Genomic DNA, 26,632 nt, shown 5'->3' on the forward strand with positions numbered 1-26,632 from the left:
GCAATACGGAGGAAATGCTAATAAATTATAGAGCCCATGTATTGTTTACTTTTTCTTTTAGACTTTTTGTAATTTGGATATATTTTATCAATACAATATGAGGGTTCGGTTCCAATCAGTGAACGTGAATTTGATAGCTAAAGCCTCTCTACCCAAAAACTACAGCATACGACGGGACGACAATAATTTTTATTTAAGGCAATGATTACATGTTTCATCAATCTTTTTTTATTTATTTATTCATCTTTTATTCAAAAGCTGCCATGAATACATTATTTATATGTTAAAACATATATGAATTCAAGGATGTTCAGGAGAGACGGCTTTTGTTATAATGTCTTGTATTTTCATCAATGTACCATACTGACCATTACTGCTATCACTATCTAAAGATTCGCACGATGGAGCACGTTTAGATCTTAATATGCACGGTTCTGTAATTTTGCCAGCGCCATCATTTTCAGTACAAGGTTCTGCCGGTTGTGTCAAGGTTTCTCCTGTTTGTCCTTCTAATGTTTCTTTGAAAATAAATAATAAAAACAGCAAATTAGGATAAATTCGTCAATTATAGTAAACTTCATTAAAAGTATAGCAGAAATTAACCAAACTATTAAACAGTTCTTCCTATCCCGCAAGCATCGAACTTCAAAACAATACTAGAACATGTTGTACAAACTAAAAAAACAACAACAAAAAAAACAAATATTGACAAATAATCCACTTTCAGCAGGGAACCTAATTTGGCACAGGCAAAAATTGGACCTAGTTAAAAGAAGTTTGCGTGTGCACAGATCATCTTCTTTGCCTAGTCTAGACACTGTGTTATAAAATATGGAAAAAAATACTATAAAAAACATGTACATTTTAGTTATAATGCAGTGAACAATTGTACAATTTAATGATTTTATGGACCTTTTGAATTTCAATATAGTTTCACGTGCACATATAAAACACACGCCTTTAAACGGGAGATCACGGAACAAGTGGCAAACTTTATCAAACAAAGCCAAACAAATCTATATAATTTTTATATATATCTCTGCGTAAATCTTCTTAATTTCTAGATTAACATGTTTACGTTGTATCATATTGGGTATCTTATATTTATATATCCGTCGGTACGGCTGGTAATCTACACACGCAGAACAATCGGTTCTGCAATGAAAACCGTGAGAGGGTTTTCCGGTTATGCTTGAGTGGATTGTCACCGCTTCGAAAGGTATGTACATTTCTAAATCGCAATTTTCACTGGTGGTAAGCGGATGGTCGTAACTTAAAGTTACGACCATCCGAAGATGGGAGACAACTCTAGGGATACATTTTTCTTTTCCGATTTTCGTGCAGTAAAAATTTTTTTCAGTAAAACCGCTTGTCTCATACATACTAATCGTCAGTGCGTTGATATTGAAACAAAATTTGATACATAAAAACATTCTAATTTTCGTAAAATGATCATTCAATAATTCGAGCATGATGGTCGTAACTAAAAAAACAAAAATGTTCAGGATGGTCGTAACTTAAAATTGTGATGGTCGTAACTCTTTATTAAATAGGACCTAATGAGACAAGTCAAGAGTTTTAAACGTGTCTTTTGTTATATGAATATATTATATGATATATTTGTGAAGTTGATTTCACTAAATGATAAAAACTAAAAGAGGTGAAGAGAGGGATACCTGTAAAGTGCGAAAGGAAAGAAAATTGGAACGAATCGAAAAAAAACCCCAATACAAAATGAAATGACCAGTCACTGTTACTTAAAATATAATGTATAAAATCAACCAAGAGGCAACTAATTATAAGCTGTTAAGTTTAATAACAATATAAATTCTCAAAAGTGGAGAATTCATTTTAACACACAGCTCTGGTTATGATCATTCTTAGTTACGAATTAAGAAAAGGCGATTTTAACAAATTTGACATCACATGAAATAACAGTATCCTGATCTATTTTCTTTATATATTGCATGTTTTGAAAAGATAAACTTTTTAAAAACTAGTATGTACCTACTAGGTGGAATTTAAAAGAAAAATCTACAATTTAAAATTGATACTTTAAGTCGAAAGAGCATAAGTAAGGAGTCAAAATAATGTTATGGGGGTCGTTATCGAGACAAGACCATATCCGCGAATTCGCAGGTCCGTAATCGAATTAAACAACATACATCTTATTTTTAGCCTGGATTTTGAGAAGTCGTTTTGTCATTTGGTATATAGTCAAGCTGATTATAAGGTGCTAGCTAATTCGAAGTTCAGGTATAATTAAAAATCAATTCTTCAGAGAACAATTGAAGGTCTTTCCACCTCGATAACAAGAATGAAATTTAAAAATCGATGTTAGAAAATGTCACTCCTTGTTGATGTAATGTGGTTCTTCAAATTGATATATAAAAAAAATAAGATTAATAGGTATATATGCAGAAGACTTAATTGCTTTATTATGAACAGAAAATCATTTTTAGCAAAGGTCAAAATCTAGAACGTCAAAATGACCTTTGACCCTGACCTCAATTTCAAGGTCATAGGTCAGTGATCTCAAATCAAAAGATCCCAGGTCAATCATTTGTATGGTTGTGGAGAAATACTGATTTGAAATACATAAGGGGAGAAAACTCCTATAAGGGTTAACCAAAACACTTCGACTGAAATAGGTTGAAGTTGCGCCTTTTTGTAAACAGTAATTTGGCAAACAAATCATACCATTAACTGTAACAATTTCTTTTGAACAACGATAACAAGCAAAATTCAAAATTTATAACATGACCTTGACCTTTGACCTTGATCTCAATTTCAAGGTCATAGGTCAGTGAACTCAAAACGGAAGACCGGAGGTCAATCACTTGTATGGTTGTTGAGAAATACTGATTTGAAATACATAAGGGGAGAAAACTCCTATAAGGGTAAACCAAAACACTTTGACTGAAATAGGTTGAAGTTGCGCCTAATTGTAAACAGTTATTTGGCAAACACATCCTATCAATTACTGTCACAGTTTCTGTGGAATAACGATAACAAGCTAAATTCAAAATTTAGAACATGACCTTGACCTTTGACCTTGACCTCAATTTCCTTCAAACGGACCAAGGACGTCATATCAAAAGACTGTAGGCCTCTACGACTTAAAACGTATGAATTTATCCAACAAATTGTCTATCTTCAATTTTCAAAGGGAAATAACTCCCATAAGATGTCTTCCGATCACTCAAGTCAAATCAAACCAAATCATTCTCAAGAGTAGACGAACAATTTGGTGAAAACAGTTTGCTAAAATCTTTTACGGTTTTAGAGATATAGCGATAACAAGAAAAAGGGACGCGGGGAGATAACTCCTATAAGAATAAGTGTTCGGTCATACAGGGTGAGTTTTGAAACCTCCATTACTGTACAACATCATTGGCCAAAAAATCTATTCGGTATGTTGTAAGACAAAAAAGCATCTCGGACGGCAGAAGAAAAAAAAAAAATAAAAAAAAAATAATCAGAAGAAAAACAAAAGGTCTTTCCACGAAAAGTGGAAAGACCTAATTATTACCCGTGGTTTTAGAAAATTCTGAATACACCTATTGGTACCATGCTATCCGCTATACATCTTTGTCTTTCTTATGGAAAATACCATGAACCCTGGACCACATGTTTTTTATTTCCAATTCATAAAGGGAATGATGCATCCGATCTTAATAACTATCGAGGAATTACAATTACTGATTCATCGGGGAAGCCTTTTTAATAAGATACTTGATACACGTCTTTGTAAATCCTTAGATAAATATCTGATCATTGATGAGAGCCAAATTGGGTTTACAAAAAAAAAAAACACGACCATCTGACCATATGTTCATTCTAAAAACTATTATAAATAAATATTGTAATACAAAAGAAGGTAGAATGTTTGCCGTCTTTTGATACTGTCATACTCCCAGGGATAAAACTTAAGCTATTGAATATAGTTAGAGAGTTTGATAAGAGATCTCTTTAGAACTGAAGTTGGAGTAAAACAGGGAGACAATTTGAGTCCAAATTTGTTTAAAATTTTTATAAATGAACTTCCTGATTGTGTTAAAAGTTCCCCTGATCCAGCTGTTGTTTATTCACGACCAGCCTATTCTTTACTATACATATGATGATGATCTTGCCATTTTTTCAACTTCAGCAAAAGGACTTCAAAGTAAACTTGATGGATTAAGATCGGTGTTTGAAAATTAATCCCAATAAAACCAAGCCATAGTATTTAACAAGACAGGCCTACCATAAGCTACGCAAGGACTTTTTATCACTGAATCCAAGTTTAAAAAACAGCCTTCATGTTTTTGAGCATACAATAAAACCTATTCTCTTATATAGAACTAAAATTTGGGGATATTTCAACCCTTTCAAAAAAAAAAAAAAAAACTATGACTACAAATGTAGATCAGGCTTATCCTACGATTCTTTCAGAAAGACTACGCATTGAATTTTGTAAACATTTACATGGTGTTACCAAAAGAGAAACACATTTTGCCAATCTTTCTCAACTCGGTAGATTCACTCTGTATTTTGTCATTGCAAAGTCTATGATCAGATACTGGCACAGGCCTGACAATTTGGGATCATCTTTCCACTACTAGAGGCGGCATATTTAGAGTCAAAATTACTACACGAGTTAAAAAAAATTCCTTCACAGTATGAATCTTTCAACTTCTTTCCAAAGAATATTAAAGGGTCAGCAATTTACATTGTTTACTATATGCTGATGATAATGTTTTTTTTTGAATTTCAGCAAAAGGACTTCAGCAAACAGTATTCATACATAGCTTGTAGCCAGGATAATATTTAAAAGATAGATCTTTATGCTTCAACTCAGCGTGTTGATCTTTTAAATCTGAGTACATTCATACAATATAAACATATAACATAAATATTATTTTCAACCTGCATATGTTTGTAATATTTGCCGCAGTAAATTTAGTTCTACCTTGTAATATTATCCTGGCTACAAGCCCGTCTACAAACTACTGATATTTGATCTTACTCTTAAATTCAACGCGTGTAGCATTGTAAAATATCTCAACCTTATTCATACTTTCTAGGTTAACACAATGTTCATTGCGACACCATGGATTAAGTTTTTATTCTGAACCAATACTTAGAACAATTATCAATGATATACCACAAGATCGTCATGCAATCGATAAAAAATAAAGACAACACGATAAAAACACCAGGCATTTGTGGATTTTCATTTTAAATCATGATTCACCAAAAGCCGAATATTTGAAAGCCAAATCTATACTATTAAACGAGAAGACCTCATTTTGGGTGTCGCTTCTCTTCTTTCCACAATAAATTAATCAACACGCCTCTGTTTCCTATAGGTACAGTGCATAGTCGCATTTGTCATCCATTTATATGATTATTCAGATTGAGTTATTTTGGGAGAAAAACGAGAAAAAAGGCATCCGGATATTGTCCCGTCATTGGACGAAATTTTAAGTCAAATTAGACTTCCGGTTTGTTTTTTCTATATACTTTGTATTTTAATTCTATCTGCTATCATTTTCAAGTTTACTATCCACGGCGGTCACAGATTTTATTAAATGGAGAGGGTCTGTATACTATATCAATTGACAACCATGGATCGATTAGTAAACTTGGAATTGAAAGTAAATACACTTTATTTATATAGCAATGAATGTTCATAATATACAGATAAGCGCTAAAATTATTCATGTAAACTTTTGATACCTTTTCTAAAATTCTCCAGTCATTTAATCTTTTACAAAATTCATTTATTATAACAACAAAAAAAGATGTGGTATGATTGACATGTTGAGACAACTCTCCACAAGAGACCAAAATGACACAGAAATTAATAACTATAGGTCACCGAACAGCCTTCAACAACGAGCAAAGCCCATACCGAATACTCAGCTTTTAAAGGCCCCAAAATGATGATGTAAAACAATTCAAACGAGAAAACTAGCGGCCATATTTATGTACAAAAAATGAACGAAAAACAAATATGTAACACATAAACAAACGACAACCACTGAATTACAGGTTCCTTACTTAAATGTTCATAACATACTAAATGTATGTTCATATTGAAATTGATAGAAAACCAAAAATTGGGAATTTTGGAAATGAAGAAGGAGGTATAAAAAAAACATTTTCCTGTCCCCAATAACCTATGACTTATGATACATTTGCTGAAATTCTCCAGTCATTCAATATTTTACAAAATTCTTCCAACAACACTTTACATACTTTAAACTACGGTCTGAATGCCCGCGATTTCGCGGGTGTGTTCTAGTGTTTATAAAAACTGCAATAGCTGATTAAAAATTAAAGAAGATTGTTCAAAATTGTACGTTCAATAATTTCATCTGCCGACATGATTGCAGGAGATAAAAAGTCGTAAATAAAAAAAAAATCTGAAAGCAAATATTCAACAATTTTATGCCTTAACGTACAGTAAAAATATATTAAAACTCAACCCTAACATACTATTTGGCTTAATGCGAGTTGATTAGTTTTCACTGTCTCTCCTAAATGATGGTCGTTTGGAACATATAAAAAATGTATGATTGATAATTCTTTAACTTAATTTCTGCATAACATTATCAGAGTAACAAATGAAATAATATTTTTTGTAGTAAACTTTATATAACAACTAAGTTTATTAACATGGTTATGCATGTGCACAGTACTTTTAAAATAGCTTGATAAAAGTTCGTCTAAATACTTAAATTACGGTCATCTTTCAAAGTTACGACCATCTTGTGTCGGTTACGACCATCATCCAAAATACTATAATTAACATTACGACCATCACAAGTTAAAGTTACGACCATCATGCTCGAATTTTTGAATGACTATTTTACGAAAATTGGAATGATTTTATGTGTCAAATTTGGTTTCAATAAGAATGCACTCACGATATATGTATATGAGACAAGCGGTTTGACTCAAATGAACCTTTTACTGCACGAAAATCGGAAAAGAAAAACTTATCCCTAGAGTTGTCTCCCATATTCAGATGGTCGTAACTTTTAGTTACAACCATCCGCTTACCACCAGTGAATTTTCTAATTTAACTGATCAAAATATTGAGAATAGGAGAATGCTATACTGTGGTGAATACTTTAACGAAGAGACACATGTATTATTTACTGTTGTGCATGGACACTTACTCTTTAAGTAATCAGAAACGTGACTCTGATCCGACAAATCCAACGCAGATAATAAAGCTTCGAATCCATTTGCCCTCGTCTCAAGAATACTTAATAGTCGACTGATTCTTTGGTCATGCGTCTTTGGATGTAAAACATATCTTTGCATTTTCAATGACATCACTCCGTTAGAAATCAGATGTGGTAAAAGAGGTATTTCTAGCATTTCTTTACACAGCATACTGTAACTTCTTAGAAGCACACACGCCTTCTTTTCTTCAAGTGGTTTACCTTTAGTATAAATAAGCATTCGACAAAATATATTATATTAGTAACAAAGGTTTACGAAATATGTCATCCAGGTCACTGAATAAATAAGAGAACAAAATCTTATACCTCCATTGATTCATTTTTTCAATATTTGCAACTATCTCTGTGATCGCATGATCGCGTCGATTGAAAAACAAAATAAGTTCTATTTCCAGCCGTGTCAAACCATTGACTTGAACAAAAATAGTATTTAATTGCTTATTCGCAAAGCAAAACTGGACAGGGAGTCTGAATAATGTGTCCAAACAAGGTGAAATGTTTTTCTGTTAACTGTTACCTTGTTAACTTGTTCAATATTTTTATATTAATATCACACGAACATGATTAACGTATTCTCGACCTGATATGCACGTTACATTTGGCACTGGGCGTTACACACAATTTCTTACTATAATTTTCATATTTACAGCGTACGGTATAAACATGACTAAAGATAACCGATTTCATGTTTCGGTTAGAGTCAATTTCCTAATACTACTGACACAGGCACTTGTCTCAGAAAAATATTTCCTATATACCTTAATATAACACTTGTGTTATATTAAGGTGGTATGGGAGTCTAAAATAAAAATGATAGAAATTGTTCATACTTTGCCAAAACGTAGTATCTATTGATATATGTTGAAAAATATAATCAAAATGATAGGTCACCGCGCATTTTCTCAAGCTACAGGACGTGACAAAATGACACATTTTGTATGGATTATACAGGAAAAAACACCATTATGTGATTAGAAACTAAAAAAAATGATAGAATTGTTAAATACTTAAGGAAAAGATAGCTTTCAGACAGTGCTTTGAGAATATCAAAAGAAAAGATATGGTCACCGTACGTTTTTTCCGGCGAAAATACAAAATAGGAAAATTCCATGTAGAATTCTTCAGAAAATGCAGTTTTAGAGTTACCTCCTCTTAAAATGCCAATTAAAAAAAAAAAAAAAAAAAAAAAAAACGACCAAAAATAATCAACATTTGCAAAATAATTAATAATCATAACTTACATTCTTAAAAAATTGTTCTTTTAAATGAAAATTCACATTAAATATCTGCATTCCTGCATCAAATTTTGCTAACTTGATAGAAAATCTTGACCTTTGGTTCTCTGTTTTTTACAATCCAAGATGGAGGAAGACACCCATACCACCTTAAGGTATATAGGAAATTTTTTTCTGAGACAAGTGCCTGTGACTACTGAGTAAAAGTTTGGTTGGCTTGGTAACCATATTTTTATTATTGTTAGCTCAAGTATTGTAAAAACTAAAATAACAAAAATACCGAGCTCCATGGAAAATTCAAAACGGAAAGTACGTACTCGAATGGCAACATCAAAAGCTCAAACACACCGAACGAATGAATACCAACTGTCAAATTCCTGACTTGGTACAGGATTTATTTTATGTAGAAAATGGTGGATTAAACCTAGCTGGTTTTATAGCTAGCTAGCATCTATTTAATAATTAAGATATACATTTAAAAACAACCTGAGCAAATACACACTTAAGGAGGCTCCCGGGTATAAAAAAATCAGCAAAAACTAAACATTTGTTTTTTCATTACAAATTCCGTTTATTACACTTAGTTAAAACTTTATACTATGGTACAAAAATTACCCAGACAAATCTATTTGGTTTGGCCAAAGATGACTTTAAAAATGTTTAAATCATCGAAAAAGCTCCAAATTATCTCCCTTTGGTGCAAAAATTTCATTTTTTGACGTTTAAATTGAAATAACTTTTTTAACTCATCGGTGACCTATATTTTTTATTATTGTTTCCAAACAAGCTGTACATAAACTAAATAATTGTAAAATTTAAGCAATTTCTGTAATTTAGTTCTTTTTTCATTTCGATATTACCAATATTTCTCCTATTAGTTCAACAGAAAAAAAAATATTAACAAAAATGTATGCTTCTTTCGGAGGCAGATTGTTAGCTAAAATGAACGGTGATCCCATATTTATTTTATATTTCTATTAGGTATAAGATAAAGTTTAATCATAGAAAAAAATAGCAAAATCCTATATTAGAAAAAAAGTTGATTTAGACCCGTGAGCCCCCTTAAAAGGAATAAACCTTTGTAATAGAACACACACAACAAGTTTATATGTAATAAAAAATATTGCTTAAAGTTATCTTATCTTACTCACATTTTAAAATGTCTGGATTTACATTACAACATGCTGTAACTAATGCGTGGTAGGATGGCGTTTCAGTACGTGAACTCCATTCCATAATGATTTGATGCAAACACTCGTCAGCATCCGAGTACTCGTCTTCGATATGATTCAGGATATCTGTTTCTATCCCAAGTTCTCTTCCGATCTGGCGAAAATCCTGACCTATTAAATTAAGTAGAACAAGTGTTAATCAATTTCTTACTGCATGACAATAATATTTAGCTGGAACTTTTGTCGCAGATACTTAAAGCGCTAAGTTGTGTTCTTCAATTTCAAAAACAATCTATGTGGGCAAATTCCAGATGGCACGAGAAAACAGAACAATAATACTTTGAGTATCGATAATTCATTCGATAATTCATTCCAAATAAAATTCAATGTAATTACCAACTGTTTTCCTTATACTGTCACAAAACTCCCTCAGTTCTACTGGTAATTGTTTCCTCTTGTCTTTAACTTTGCAGAGGCCCTCGAAAAGTTTGTCAGACAGAATTTCTGAACGTTTCTGTGTATATAAAACTTTTGACAATATATCAATTATGAGAGTAAGATGATGGTTCATGTTTTCATGGTCTTCTAGGTCTTTCTTTGCTGTTTTGATATGCTTCTCAACCTGACGAAAAATATTTAAAACAGTATATGTTTTGCATTTTGTTTTTAGATTTTAACACAAAATGTGTGTGTTTTTTTTCGGACAAAAATAAAGCAATAGCCTCAAAACAATGTTTATTTTATGTTATCAGTGTCAAACAATAACTATGCATATTAACTCATCATAGATACCAGGATTAAATTTTGTATTTACGCCAGAAGCACGTTTCGTCTACAAAAGACTTATCAGTGACTATACCACTAGTATAAAAAAAACCTGTCAGCTTTAGAATAACAAAACATTAACTATTGTGTCTACCCAATGATGACACGAAAATTGTCCAAATATATACCCCTTTGAATTTGACCGCTAACCTGTTCAACGCTCACCATATACAAATCAACAATTATTTTTATTGCAATTCAACAGGAGTAAATTACCGATTCACAGTTATTTACTAAATGTAGTTTACCTTATTATACATGACCTCTGTTCAAAACTAATCCATGTCTTAACTTTTACTATAAAGGCAGGCGGTCAACTATATATAACAGCTAATGAACTCTGTGCACTTTAATTTATAGTTCTACTAGTATTACGGATGGGTCCATACAATCAGGAAGCATCGTGTTAAATAAGAAGTGTTATCGATATTGTGGAACACAATCAAAATATATATTAGGTTAGTAAAATTTCATGAAAATATTTCCTCATTTTGTGGTCATATATGTAATTGAAGTCATGGACGCGTATTTAAAGTTGAACTACACCAACTATAGATAAAGCTTTAATATCATATCAATGTTTTGTGGTTATATTAGTATTGCTATATTGCATTGTCGAATATACAAAGTTTAAATGCACATATATGTATATTTATCATATGTTTAGTAGTAAATACAGTAGTTTTGCATATGTGATAAATAGCCTGCTGTTTAATCCATATCGCGCAACTTTGATGCGCACCCTTTATCGCATACTCTTTATCACACCCCTACCCTTTATCGCATACCCTTTATCACACCCCTACCCTTTATCACACCCCTACTTTTTTTTTTTTTTTTTTTTTTTTTACATAACAGTCAGTTTTGGTTTTTTTTTTGCTTAAGAAAATTTTTCCTCAAAATAGGTAAATTTTTTTGAATGACGTCATTGTTTGGTATGTGACGTCACGAACGTCAAGTTTTCATGTTTTTTGGCACACTAAATGCAACTATGAAAAATACAAAACACACAAATTAATACAATAATAAACAAAATATTTTCAAAACAACAGCACACAAATTGTAAGGTAACCCAGGTGCTTCGGATAAGTAATTGAGCAGTTCTTTTAAGGCCTTTGAAACAAGACAAAAGTAGAACTGAAGGTAACCCAGTGCTATGGATCAGAAAACAGTTCATATAATATAATACTCTTCTGTTGAAATATATGATAAAGCGTATAATACATGGCAAAATCCGTATCACATGCCGTATCACCCTCGACCAATATCATCCCTCGGGCCTAAAGGCCCTTGGGCTGATATTGATGTCTCGGGATGATACGACATATGATACGGATTTTGCCATGTATTATTCTCTATTTATCATATGTTTAGTAGTAAATACAGTAGTTTTGCATATTTGATAAATAGCCTGCTGTTTAATCCATATCGTGCAACTTTGATGCGCACCCTTTATCGCATACCCTTTATCACACCCCTACTTTTTTTTTTTTTTTTCTTAAATAAAGTCAGTTTTGTTTTTTTTTGGTTAAGAAAAAATTTCCTCAAAATACTTAGTAGGTCAATTTTTTGAATGACGTCATTGTTTGGTATGTGACGTCACGAACGTCAAATTTTCATATTATATGTGTCGTCACGAACGTCAAGTTTTCATATTTTTTGGCACACTAAATGCAACTATAAAAAATACAAAACACACAAATAAATACAATAATAAACAAAATATTTATTAACAGCACGCAAATTGTAAGGTAACCCAGGTGCTTCGGATAAGTAATTGAGCAGTTCTTTTAAGGCCTTTTAAATAAGACAAAAGTAGAACTGAAGGTAACCCAGTGCTATGGATCAGAAAACAGTTCATATAATTTAATACTCTTCTGTTGAAATATATGATAAAGCGTATAATACATAGCAAAATCCGTATCACATGCCGTATCACCCTCGACCAATATCATCCCTCGGGCCTAAAGGCCCTTGGGCTGATATTGATGTCTCGGGATGATACGACATATGATACGGATTTTGCCATGTATTATTCTCTATATACGCACATGTATATACATGGAAATGAAACTTTTGATAAAATAAAGACGGCGCGAAAATTTCCCGGTTAACAGTATACCCCTTTGAATTTGACCGCTAATCTGTTCAACGCGCACCATATACAAATTAACAATTATTTTATTGCAATTCAGCAGGAGCAAATGACCGATTCACAGTTAGTCTCTTGTAAAAACTTTTCCCTGTTGTCTTGTCATATTACTTGCAGATAGGGATGGTAGCATTTGATTGCATCTAAAATTTAAACAAATGTCGCTTTATCTTGTCATTTTGACTTAATTTTACAATTGGAAGATAAATTGCGATTACCTCTTGCATTTGAATCTTTAAATCTGTATTTTCTCTCATGATGGATAATTCTTGTTCCATAACGTTATGTAAGACCAAATTATCTAGGTTTTCAATGTCTTGAGTTATTGGACATTCCAGGGTAGACACGCAATCGTTTCCGTCTTCTGTTTCTTCAACGGTAGAATTGACACTTTCTGGTAATGGGATATCGGGTCCCTTAGAAATTGTCTTTCCATATACAGTGCTATTTACGTCAAATACGTGATTTTCGGGCATTCCTGTGGAAGCCCAAAAATTATCTTGAATGCCTGTAGATAACTGTTGATGACATAGACATCGACATTCCGTAGGCGATTCTGGTGGCGTCACAGATGTACTTTGGTCCTTTACACCATAATATTTAGTACTTTTTGGGTTTGTTGGACAACTAGATGCTTTGATTGACCTAGATTTTCTAATCGTTCTTTCCCTCATTTTGATGTAATGGTCAGATGATTTCATGTAATCATGAATATTGTCTTGCAAAAGATGGAAAATCTGCTTCAATGGTTCTTCTTTTGACATTATGTTATCGTGATACTTGTGAGTATTGTTTTTGTGCTAGAAAAAGAAAAAGGAACTTTGTCGTATACTGTATATCAATTATTCATTGTAATTGTTGAATTTATAGATTGTAACAATAGTTCATTAACCTTATATTTGAATGTATGCTCTTTTGGTATTTGGTATACATACCGCCTAGTCTGTGTTCAAGATAGAGGTTACCGCACGGGAATTAATAATGAGGAAACAGTATTTTTTCCTTTTTTTAAGGCCGTACAGAACATTATTGCTGTGCACATCCTTATCGCATCTCCTTTTAAACCCATGATGTATGGTAAACTATATCAAAGATTGAACAAATATACAATAGTATATATTGATTGACTGTGTGTTGCCCAATGCTCAGTGGCAGATGTGCATGCATGTTCAAGACGGTACAAACTAACAATACATACAATAAGGAGTTATGTAATAGGGATAGACCGCGATAAACAGCTGAAAATTTAAACTGCCACTTAAAAATGAGGGTAAATTGGATAGGGACAGATATTAATCATTGCAACAGACCACCTACAGACCATCCAAAGAGTTGTTTCATGCAAGGGTTCTTAACGTACAGAGAGCGTGGTACATATGTCTTCTAAATACCTTAGTGTATATTATATATTGTATATAGATGATTACAACAAAGTGTGTTTTGTTGCATCTGCGTGAATTTTAGCAATAAACCAGCGTTGAGATGTTAACTGTTTGTACCCAAATAGTTACCAAAGGTACCAGGATTATAATTTAGTACGCCAGACGCGCGTTTTGTCTACATAAGACTCATCAGTGACGCTCAAAATATTTATAAAGCCAAACAAGTACAAAGTTGAAGATCATTGATGATCCAAAATTCCAAAAAGTTAATGGCAATCAATGCCTGGGATAAGAAAATCCTTAGTTTTTCGAAAAATTCAAAGTTTTGTAAACAGGAAACGTCATATAAAATAATTCTGGAGTATCTTTTTTGAGTGTCAAACATTTATAAAATTAAACAAACGGTATAGTGGTTGTAAGCATTTCATCGTTTAAAAATAAAGTGTATTTTTAAAAGTTGAATTTCTTAAAAAAAGCTCTCAAGAATACAAAATATATTACACTATGATTTGACACAAATAGCAATGAATTATCAAATGAGAAAGTACAAGGTTGATTAGATTATAAATGTAAAAAATACATACGATAACGAAAGCTTTGTAATCTATATTTCATACACAACCGTATTTAACATCCTCTTTGAAGAAGTATTTTTTATTGTAAACTTAAGATAAGAAAACGAAAACAACAATTAATAACTAAAGTAGTTTACGATATTGTACATACCCTCTCTTCAAGACTAATCCAAGTCTTAACTTTTACTAAAAAGGCAGGCGGTCAATTATATATAAAAACTTACGAACTCTGTGCACTTTAGTATATAGGTCTGCTAGTATTACGGATGTGTCCATACAATCAGGAAGCATCGGGTAAAAAATGTGTTATCCACATCGTGGAACACAATCAAAATATGTTATAGTTGAGCAAACTTTCATGAAAATATTTCCTCATCTTGTGGTCATATATGTAATTGAAGTCATGGACGAGTATTTAAAGTTGAACTACACCAAATGTAGATAAAATCTTTAATATCATATCAATGTTTTGTGGTTATATAAGTAATGCTATATTGCGTTGTCGAATATACAAAGTCTAAGTGCAGATATATACATGTTCACGGAAATACTTTTGATAAAACAAAATTTAATACACTTTCTTATATTATAATTACTTTAGAGTATATTTTCCTCTTAGATCTCTATTATTTGACTTAATGCCTAAGGATGACAGACGAGTAGAATGTAAAGTCATATTCGCCTATTTTCGTTTTATATTAATTTATACCCCCAAATGCAATGTGTTAATTTTTAACCTGAATTTAAGGCAGGATCGATCTTAAACTTAAAACAGACGGCAGGTATATTGATGAGATTACCGTTTTTATTCCCAATTCCCAATTATGTTTAGTTTTCATTCTATTTCTTTACATTACAGGATAATTACTTTTTTTAAATAAGTAAAAAGAAGTTACGATGGACTATCCCATTTGACATGAAACAAAGAAAACAAACTATTGAATTATGATTCGAAAATAATTCACCCGGTCTACCGCGGTAGGCCAGCCGAAGGACGCCTCCGAGTGCGGAAATTTCTCGCTGCATTGAAGACATGTTGGTGACCTTTTGCTTTTGTTTGTTCTATGGTTGGGTTGTTGTCTCTTTGACACATTCCCCATTTCCATTCTCAATTTTATTTGCAAAGCGAGTGCATAATTATGAATTTAAGACATGATGAATTTAAAAGTGAGAATAATGATTATCGAACAAAGAGGTCAAATATTTATTTTGTGGGAAATGAAGACACCAGGACAAAATTTTACAAAAAAGGTACGATACTCGTAAAATGACAGGCACCACTACGCACAGACAAAAAAGAACGAAAAGATTAATAACAGTCCCCAAAACATTCCACAAAACAACTAAAGATGGAGCAAAGCGAATCAAACAATTCTGGATGAACTTAGGTATTTCGAAAGTAGTTTTTTTTCTCGAAAAGTAGTATCCCGTTGTGTTTAACTGAACTGTCTTTTCAAAACAAGTAAAGATTGAATAACGCGAACCAAACGAAACCGGGATTAACTAAGTAAATCGAACCTTTTCATTCTCGAGAAGTGATAAACCGTCGTGTTTAATACTGGTATTCCAATTCATTGAATTTCAAATTCTTATTATCAAGCCAAGCCAAGCCTGTAGTTTTAATTTCCAAAAATTGAACTGTCTTGCGACGGAGCAATACCGGAGAACAGTGACTTACCTCAAGGATTTGTATAGTAAGGCAAGGATCTGATAACATCTTTATTAAGATACGGTCTTTAGTAGTTCTTATGTGAATTTGCTAATTTACATTAAGTGACATATTTAAGTTATCCAATAATATGTTATCATAGTCATGCATTTTACTCAAAAGCAACCAATTTCTAACAGGAAAACATTACTTTTAACGCCGTGAAATGATTAATAGACGGTTCTTTCCGTGCGACATTGAGGACCAAATATTCCAACAGAATTGTTAAATACTGCTCAGGTTATCTTTTCATAGCAAACCTTTCTTATTTTGAAAAAAAATCAAAGTTCTAAAAATCATTTTATTTATAACTTATTCATAAATCACGTGTACATAGTCTAAGTGCTGAGTACTGGACTGGTGAAATAATATAAACATATATCTCTGTCGAACATACTTTCTGAACTTCTTTGATTTCATTTTGAATATATAAATATAGGTTATCATATCAAGGGAAATGCATGTACTTTAAACAGAGAAGGATTACGCATATAATGCTTTCTAAGAAGCTAAAGTTCTTATAGTACAATGTATTTTTCTGTAAGTGCAGTGACTAAATAAACTCACTTTTAAAATTGAATGAAATACTTATAAAAACAAGTTCATTGTGCTTATGTGGTCAAGATTGTTTTGTTAATTTCAAAATACTATGGATCATATACCTACAGGGATTTATTTTCTGGCTGAACAATAGTTCATTCTTTAGAAAAAACAACCCAGATGATACCAAGTCTAATGAAATGTGTCTCAAGCCATAACATAATGACGTCATTTTCACTTTTCTTTTACTTGTAACTTTATTGATTGAAAAAGACAAATGAACTCCGGAATCCATAGCTTAGGACTTCAATTTCATGGAATACCAGGTGTTTCCATCTACTAAAGTCATCCTCATCGCTAATTTTCCCAAACAATTCTTAAACCTTATTGTCATACCGACCGTGCGAGGGCTGAAAAGCCAGTCAATGTCGTTAAACATTTCCATATATAACTTTATTGTCCGTTACCCATAACTATTTTTTTTAAATACATTCGTCGCTACATTTCTTGTGATTACACCTGTATATTTTGTGTAATTCTTGGGGTATGTAAGACAATTATGGTTACCTTGATTTCTCTTTTTTTATTAGTTGAACATTGAACACGTGAAAAATTTGAACACTGTTAAAATATCGTATATTTTCAGACAAAAAAAAAAGTAACACACCTAACCAACTATGTTGTTTTAATCATTTTTTTTTACTTAAGAGCTGCCTTAAATTAATTCACCAATTAAACATATTTAACATATTTGTTGATGCCATATATACAGTTTTTTCTTAGAAGTCTAACTTTGCTATCATTTCTTGTATTTTCATCAATATATTGTAAGCTGGATTTTTGCTTTCGTCACTATCTAGTGATTCACAAGAGGAAAACAACCGCTTTGGTCTCAATATACAGGGAGCAGACACTTGTCCATAATCTTGAACACAAGATACTTCAGGCTGTTTTAATATTTCCCCTGTTTCTCTTTCAAACGACGCTAAAAATAAATAAACAAACAATGCAATGCAATAAATTAAAATCATAAGTTCATCTTTAAATTCGACACCCTTTGTTATACACTTTGAACACATGCAATTTAAAGCAATCTATAAGTTATCAAAACTCTAGATTTCTATTTGTATGTTTCCTGTAAACTTACAATGTTGGTTCTGCAACTTCTTCTTTAAAATATGTTGTTTTTTTTTAAATCAAATCCTAATTATATTTGATAGGAATAAGTCTTGTTTTAATGATACTGTTTTTTTTTGTATCGAAGCATTATTATTATTTTTCCTAAATCTGATCTTATCATAAATGAACTGAAGAATGATTTAGTCTGTTTTCAGAACAAAACATTGGTATTGATAATATTTTTACTTAGTTCAATTGAATAGTGAACCTTATTTCTATTTCCTTTTATAATTTATAAGCAATTTAGTGGATTCTATTTGTTTGCAGTGGATAGACAATCGTCCTTCATTTATAACGTGATGTTATTTCAGTTTCTTAATTATCCAAATATACTCTATCTTCAATTGTTATTGACTTTTGTATTTTGAATTCGGATTTATTTATATGTCTGCTTGTAGATTGTATTTACGCTATATATGTTAAATGTGATGTACAACCCTATCATGCATCATTTCTCTTTTCTACATTATATGTAAAGCGAAGAAAACTTTTATTTTCGGAGGCGTACAACCAATTATACAATAAATTTGAATGAATTAAATTATCTATAATATGGTGATTACTGATTAAGTTTTAGTCATTGATGATTGAACGTAAACTATCGATATAAGTTGTACCACACGTGTATTAAAAATAATAGGTCTTGGAAAACGACACATAAGCATGAGCTTAAATTTATTAACCAAGTAACCATTACTGTCAAATTGCACTACACAACTAAATTTTACGTCTGTACTGAGGTATTTACAGAATACTAATTCGCAAATAATAACGAAACATCTCTAGCAGCGTCAGTATTTAAGTTTAACTGAACATCTAAAATAATTTCTCGAAATATTTTCTTTTCAATAGCCATCTTTGTTTTCATAGGTAAATATGATTTCCATATCATTTCATTATGACTGACCATAATCAATTAGACAAATCTCAAAATCCGCTGTATTGTGTTAGTAGATATTTGAAGATGTGGTATGAGTGCCAATGAGACAATCTCCATCCAAGTCATACTTTGTTAAAGTAAACCATTATAGGTCAAAGAACGGTCTTCAACACAGAGCCTTGGCTCAAACCGAACAGCAAGCTATAAAGGGCTCTGTAAATTACTAGTGAAAAAACACTCAAACGGGAAACTCAACGATTTAAAAAAACGAAAAACGAGAAACACATATGAACCACATCAACGAACGACAATCCACTGAACACAGGTTACTGACTAAGGATAGATGCAAACACATGCAGCGGGTTAAAACGTCAAATAAGTACCTTCACTCTTACCTGAAACAATAGTGTAACATCACAATATAAAAAGACACACTATGCAATATTTATTTCAATGGTTTAACTCAATCAAAAAGCATATTTACACATGTGAACATATACTGAACAAATACATTCGATCTATGACACAATGTAAATCAATAAAATAAGGGGTGATTTGCTTATAAACAATATAAAAAATGAAACAATAACCTTGAACACAATGCCGCCAAACATGTTTGTTTGTTTGTTTGTTTGCTTTTTATTTGTTTTCTTGTCTAGCGCATATATTCCTTCAAGTTAATACTGAAAAATGTTGACTTCGTGTGTTATTTTGTTTATTTTGTAATGTGCTTACTTATGTTTTTGTTAAAACAACTCACATTTTAATAAAGCAGAAACATGACTCTGATCTGAAAGATCAATCGCACATAGAAGAGCGTCGAACCCATTCTCCCTTGTCTTGATAATGTCTAACAGTCGACAGATTCGTTGATCATGAGTGTTTGGGTGTAAAACATATCTTTGCATTTTCAGGGACATAACCCCAGCGGAAATCAGGTAAGGTAACAGAGGTACTTCTAGCATTTCTTCACACATCATACTGTAGTTTCGTTCAAGTACCATTGCTTTCTTTTCATCAAGAGGTTTACCTATAGATTTAAAAGATGAAATTATGACATAACATGCCCTAGTAAACCATATTTGGGCTGAAACTGTCATTATGATACAAACAGATTTTAAAAAAAAGACTGAAAAAGCAATTATCAAGTCATCTTCAGTCTTTCAGTTAATTTTCAAGCTAGTGCACTGCTGTTAATTCTGTACTGTCTAGTCAATATAGTCAATTAATCAGAAATAATAAGATGTGATATGATGTCAATGAGACAACTCTACACCCAAGTCACAATGTGTTAAAAGTTAACAATTATAGACCAAAAGTACTGTCTGCAACACGAAGCCTTGACTTACAACGAACAACAAGCTGTTAAGAGCCACACAATGACTAATGTAAACTATTCAAACATGAAAAGTAACAGTCTAATCGATATGAAATGCGAGAAACGAGAAACTCTTATGAACCACTTCATCAAACAACAATCACTGAACAACAGGCTCAAAACTTAGTGCAGGTCAGTGGGTTTAAACGTTTTAAAATGCGCCAACCTACACCTAACCTGAAAAGTAGTGTAACATGTCAAAATAAAGTTTCAATTGAAATGGCTTAACTCGATCAAAAAGTCATAAAGACAAAAACAAGAAACCATACACTGAAGGAATAAATATTTATGACACACAGTTAAGATCTTTTTAGTCTGTTCAAAAGTCGATTTTTCCTGTGCATATATACATCATATTGAGTTGTTTGTAAAGTACTGAATAGTAACGAAGTAATTGCAAGCCGAATATTGATGCCATAGATAGCTTCATTTCTAAATAATTACATTAGATGTATGTTTCATTATAATACGTTATTTTGATTGGCTAACTGCACATCACGTGTTATTCCTTAAGCAGTTGCATTACACAATAAAACTTATCATTCATGACGACACGAGTTCCGATAATAGAGTACACAGGTAAATTAAATAAAAACTTGATGTAAATCGTGTTTTCATGTCCGTAGCTAAAAAATGTAATTATTAGTATTGAATGCTTCTTTTTGTAAGTTCATAGGGTTGTAGAAGCGTTGACCGTGCACACATTTTTAGAATTAAGCGCTTCCGCGCTTCATACAAAATGTACTTCGGTCAACGCTTTTACACCCCAATAAATTTACAAAAAGAAGCATTCAATTCTTATTATATTCTTGCATGTAGGCTTTGGATGACATTTACTTCCACACGGTATCATAGCTTATTTGCACTTGCAAGTTTTGGTTGTGCACGATCCTTTTCATTTTCACCTTTTGTTTGCGAGTGAAAAGGTAGCCTTTTTGCAGGTGCGTACAGTGATACCGAGGTCTTGGGCCAATCCGATATGTCTAAGGCGTTTTTTAAAAGCTTTAGATTTCAAATATCGTAACATGACTGCAATACACCATATCCATAAGACAACTTAAATAAACTATGTTCTTTTCCAGTAACTTCTTGTGTAACAGTTCGTTAAGAAATTTTTGGAATTTACTTTTTTAAGTCGACATATTGCCATGTACTCGTAATTACAATCGGTAACTCCCATCGGTAATGACCATCGGTATAAAATCTGTTTATTATAGTTTTGACAAGTAAGTAAAATGAGCTATGTGTAGCTTCTAATTTTTTATTTAGCTTTTCTTCTATTATAATATAACAATAAAATTACCTATATGATAGCGTCTTTTTAATGAATGGTCATACCATATGAAGAGTTTAGAAGTATTAATAGTAAACTGTAACATTGTGTTAATTACCCCTACAATATGAGTATATACCTATATTGTCATGACCATACGCGTATGGTCCAAATACACATATGGTCCGGAATATATTCATCGTTAAAGTGCGGTGCTCATTGTGAAAATAACTAAAATTTCACTAAATTGAAAAGGAAAACAATTAACACTGCAAAAGGTATAAATAATAATCATTTCACACCGTTTTTGGCCAGGAAGTTTTAAAAATTCAAAAACATTATAAAATAATATAGATGTAACTTCATCTAAGTAATATACACTACTTACATTTCAAAATGTCTGGATTTACATTACAACATGCTGTAACTAATGCGTGGTAGGATGGGGTTTCCGTCTGCGTACTCCATTCTAAAATGATTTGATGCAAACATTCGTCTGCATCTGAGTATTCATCTTCGATATTATTCAGCATATCTGGTTCCATTCCAAGTTCTCTTCCGATCTTGCGGAAATCTTGACCTAATAAACATTATGAACACATCAAAAGTACTCCATTACGGACATTCAACATACATGTATATCTAATATTTGATCCAAAATCATCATAGATGTTTAACATGTTGAACAAAAGTTACTGAATAAAACATCCACTTAATAAACTTGCTTCAACTTAAACTTGAAACAATATCGAATGCATTGTGTACAAAATAGAAAATAATTATTTGCTAGTCTTTCCAAAAAAGGAGAATCCCAGAAAATGACAAAAAATCCGTAAGAAAAAAAGGCAACAGTAGTATACCGCTGTTCAAAACTCGTAAATCTATGGACAAAAAACTAAATTGGGGTAACAAACTAAAACTGAGGGAAACGCATTGAATATAAGAGGAGATCACCGACACAACATTAAAATGTAACACACACAGAAACGGACTAAGCATTAGACAAATCCGATGAGAACAACAATTATATCATCAAAACCAAATACATGAATTTTGGACAGAAAAGTACCGTGACACGTCTTATAGTAATGTGAATTCACACTCAAATATAAGAGAAAACAAACGACATAACGGAAACACAACGTTAAAATGTTACACACACAGAAACGAACTATGATATGACAATGGCCATTTTCCTGACTTGGTACAGGACATTTTTAAAGATAAAAATGGTGGGTTGAACCTGGTTTTGTGGCATGCCAAACCTCGCACTTTAATGGCAATAATAAATATAACATTGAAATGACAATATAATATTACAGGACTACAATACAAATAAATAGGAGAACGTATTAGACAAAGAAACACATGATTAATAGATAACAAAAGGCTTCAGGTTTAAAATTCAATACGCCAAAAACGCGCCTCGTCCACACAAGACTCACCAGTGACGCCCAGATATAAAAGATCGAAAGTTGTACAGCACTGAAGATCAAAAGTTGAAAAAGGTTGTGTCAAATACGGCTATGTTTTTATGCTTGGGATAAGAACATCCTTATTATTTAGAACAATTTATGTTATTGCAAACAGTAAATTTTATCAAATAAATATAAAAGATATACATAATGAAACTGAAGTTTTAACTAATTACATAAAACAAAACCCGAATACATAATGCATAAGAAACAAATTCCTCCTTCCCCTCCCCTTTAGAATATCAAATGGTCGAGCCCTACTTACCAACAGTCTTGCGTATACTGTCACAAAACTCCTTAAGTTCTGCTGGTAGTTGCTTCCCTTTGTATTTAACTCTGCTCAGTCCCTCGCACAGTTTGTCACACATGATTTCTGAACGTTTTTGTGTACATAAAACTTTTGACAATATATCATCTATAGAAGTGATATGATGGTTCATGATTTCATCGTCTTCCTTGTCTTTCCGTAGACTATTGATATGCTTCCTAACCTTAAGAAAAAACATTTTTTTGTCATTCATATATTTAGATCACAAAAGTTCAATAAAAAATTAAACAGAAATCCGAAAATATTTTCATTTCATCTTAAGTTTCAAATTCTATTGTTTTATTTTAGACAAGGCACTTTTATATAACATATCACGTTTAGAAATTATATGCACAGAACAAAATAGCTGATAATTTTTAAAATGATATTTAATAAGATCGAAGGTTAACTGATGTTTATGTATCTTATAAATTTATTGCGTGACTTTTATTTAATCGGAAGAAACTTCCAAATAAGGTTTAGCTCTATGAACTCTGGTTAATAAATGACTTATAAAAATCAATAAACGGGTAACATGAAATTTGAGATGTTAACTTTTAAGAAAAGGAAACCTGACAATGTGAAAAATGAAATTTGTCAAGTTTGTTATAGAGATCCTAGTATGAAGTAAGTCATTTGTGTTTTTGTCAAGAACATTTAAAAAAAAACCAGTGACAGTATAATGTGGCAAAGTTGCAATATTATTAGAGATATTTACTTGAAGGAGATTCTGATTGTCTAAAATGTCCCCTTGTATTGTTAACTGTGAGGGTTTTTTTTTAATAAAAAGAAAAATATTTGTTACCTCTTGCATTTGAATCTTTAAATCTATATTTTCTCTCATGATTGACAATTGTTGATCAATAATGTTGCCAAACACAAAACTGTCAGAGTTTTCAGTGTCTGGGGTTGATGGACATCTAAGAGCAGGTGAATTACACTTCACATCCAATGTAACTTCTCCGATTTCTTTGCTTTCATCTGTAGTATTCATAAAATCTGACGATGGTACTTCGGATGTATTAGAAATGGTAATTTCAGGCAATTGTTCATTTTCGTTCAGAACCTGAATTTCAGACAACACTTGGTGGGAGGAAACGTTGCTATGGCTGTCTTCAAAAAGCTGTTTTTGTTGACATTCTATAGGCGATTCTGGTGGTGTTATAGATGTACCTTGGTCTTTGACAATATAATGGTTGCTGCTGCGTGTGTTTGTTGGACAACTAGCTGCTTTGATCGATCTAGATCTTCTTACACGTCTTTCCCTCATTTCAAAATATTGGTCAGATGACTTCCAGTAGGCATGAATATTTGTTTGTAAGAGATGGAAAATCTGCTTTAATGTTTCTTCTTTTGACATTATCGGTGGTAATGGTAGATTGTATTCTACTAATTAAGAAATACACAAATTGATATAGGATAGAACAAAAAATATAATTTGATGATCATCATTATATTGATTCTATGGTGGGAAAACATCGAAATGACATTTTAGAAATAATATTTGGCAATTAAAAAAAGCCACAGAAACTCTATCCCTTCTATCCTCAAATAAAGGGTACAGAAAAAACCAACCAAGAAGCATTGAAGTTATGATGCGATTCCCTTAGTAACCTCGCTACCTTGATTTGAAAAAAAGAATGAAAGATACCAGAGAAACATTCTTAATTCTTAATCCGTCTACGAGTTTGAAACCTCTTTAAACTACTGTCGCCTTACATCTCAAGTACAGTATCTACTATTAAACGAATCTAGTATAAAACCAAAACAAGAGTGTGTCCATAGTACACGTATGCCCCATGCGTTCATGGGGCATACATATATCAAACAATTTTCATTTCATTTAAGCTCCATCAAAATTGCGCAAACCAAATATCTGAAAGCTAAGTATGTACAAAGCCATAACAGTTCAACAGCTACATGTATATGGCCAAAAAGATCCTAAAATGTCTAATCGATCAAATTTTTTTCCTCATCAGTATCATTGATTCATTTATTCATTCATTTATATTTCATCTTATTGAACATATGTATTGATATATTAAACATAATATTCTCCGACTACCGGAGTTGATTTTAATTCAACAGTACATTTTGTATACTAGTTTTTATAATCAAACAACATGTAATCGTAGAACTGTTCAATCTTCGTCAACAAATTGTCACTTGTTACACAGTGCGAATCCAGAAAGTATTTGTTCAATAATTATATCATTTTCTTGTTGTATTACTATATTGCTTGGTTATAATAAATACCATGTGTTTGCATATGCAAGCTTTACTTATCTATAACAGTTTCGAATTTGTTCCCTAGAGTACATTATGACTTCTTAAAAACAACATTTGACCATTTGCACTATGAATATTTTAATTAAAGAATAAGAATTTTTATCTCGTCAATTGAATTTGAAAATGTAGGTTTCCATTTTTATTAAATTTAGAAAATATGGCTCAGTTTTATTATGATTGTTTAAATTATACGTTGTCAACTTTAGTATTAGCACAATGAACACATACATGAAATAAGAAAGAAAAATAACAACAACAAAAAAAAAAAAAAAGAAAAAAAAACAAATACAAGAAAATGCTAAAAAACACAATTTCGAAAAATTTGTACTATATAATACATACCCGCTGATCAAGTTTTTCTATCCTTAAATATAAAGGACAACTAAACCTAAATTTTCCAAAAAATCAATATAAATTCGGTGAAATAGTAACTTACATACAATATGAACTTTGATAAAGTTCATACTGTAAATTGATAATAGATATATATATATATATATATACTAGTATTACGGATGGATATATACAATAAGGAAGTGTTCCTGTAAAATGAAAAGTCCCATTTTAAATTATTGAACCTAAACAAAAGATGTAGTTATGCAAACTTTCACAATATTTGTTTCCTGATCATAAGGCCAGAATTTGATTTTAAATCACGAATTGCCATTTAAATGTTTGCACTATAGTCATCACTGCAGTGTACAAATATAAAATTTTCAAGTATTTTTTCTACAGGTGTACATGGCAAACAGTGTATTGCTTTACACAAAAAAAACCACGTGGGTTGATATTTACAAAATGTAAAAGAGGCGTATTTATAACTGATAAATATCATTTACGCGTTCATTATAACACTATGTGTTTTTTAATCTAATATATATGCAAATTGTGTTAGATTGTTTAAAAAAACAAGATAGCAACAAGTTGCGGGTAATATATTTCAACTGTTTTTAAGAGAGACAGAAGAATATTTAAAATTAATCTATTTTTACAGATAAAACACAACTTGTCCGAGTTTGTCCTA

At 31.7% G+C, this 26,632-nt stretch overlaps 2 protein-coding genes across 2 annotated transcripts; both read right to left on the minus strand.

The window, feature by feature from the left end:
• Positions 1-220: 220 nt before the first annotated feature.
• LOC143043310 (uncharacterized) lies at positions 221-14,936 on the minus strand. The gene is made up of 6 exons (XM_076215684.1): positions 14,804-14,936; positions 12,841-13,422; positions 10,042-10,267; positions 9,625-9,816; positions 7,170-7,439; positions 221-518 (listed from the first exon to the last, which is right to left on the minus strand). The coding sequence occupies exons 2-6, from the start codon at positions 13,384-13,386 to the stop codon at positions 301-303; spliced, it is 1,452 nt and encodes a 483-aa protein (XP_076071799.1). The 5' UTR covers positions 13,387-13,422; positions 14,804-14,936; the 3' UTR covers positions 221-300.
• Positions 14,937-17,522: 2,586 nt separating this feature from the next.
• LOC143043312 (uncharacterized) lies at positions 17,523-26,061 on the minus strand. Its single transcript, XM_076215685.1, has 6 exons — positions 25,951-26,061; positions 24,125-24,708; positions 23,278-23,503; positions 21,926-22,117; positions 19,647-19,916; positions 17,523-17,812 (listed from the first exon to the last, which is right to left on the minus strand). The coding sequence occupies exons 2-6, from the start codon at positions 24,677-24,679 to the stop codon at positions 17,607-17,609; spliced, it is 1,449 nt and encodes a 482-aa protein (XP_076071800.1). The 5' UTR covers positions 24,680-24,708; positions 25,951-26,061; the 3' UTR covers positions 17,523-17,606.
• Between the last annotated feature and the right edge of the window lie 571 nt (positions 26,062-26,632).

Source organism: Mytilus galloprovincialis, chromosome 8 (assembly GCF_965363235.1).
Source record: "Mytilus galloprovincialis chromosome 8, xbMytGall1.hap1.1, whole genome shotgun sequence".
In the NCBI taxonomy this organism is placed as follows: Eukaryota; Metazoa; Mollusca; class Bivalvia; order Mytilida; family Mytilidae; genus Mytilus; species Mytilus galloprovincialis.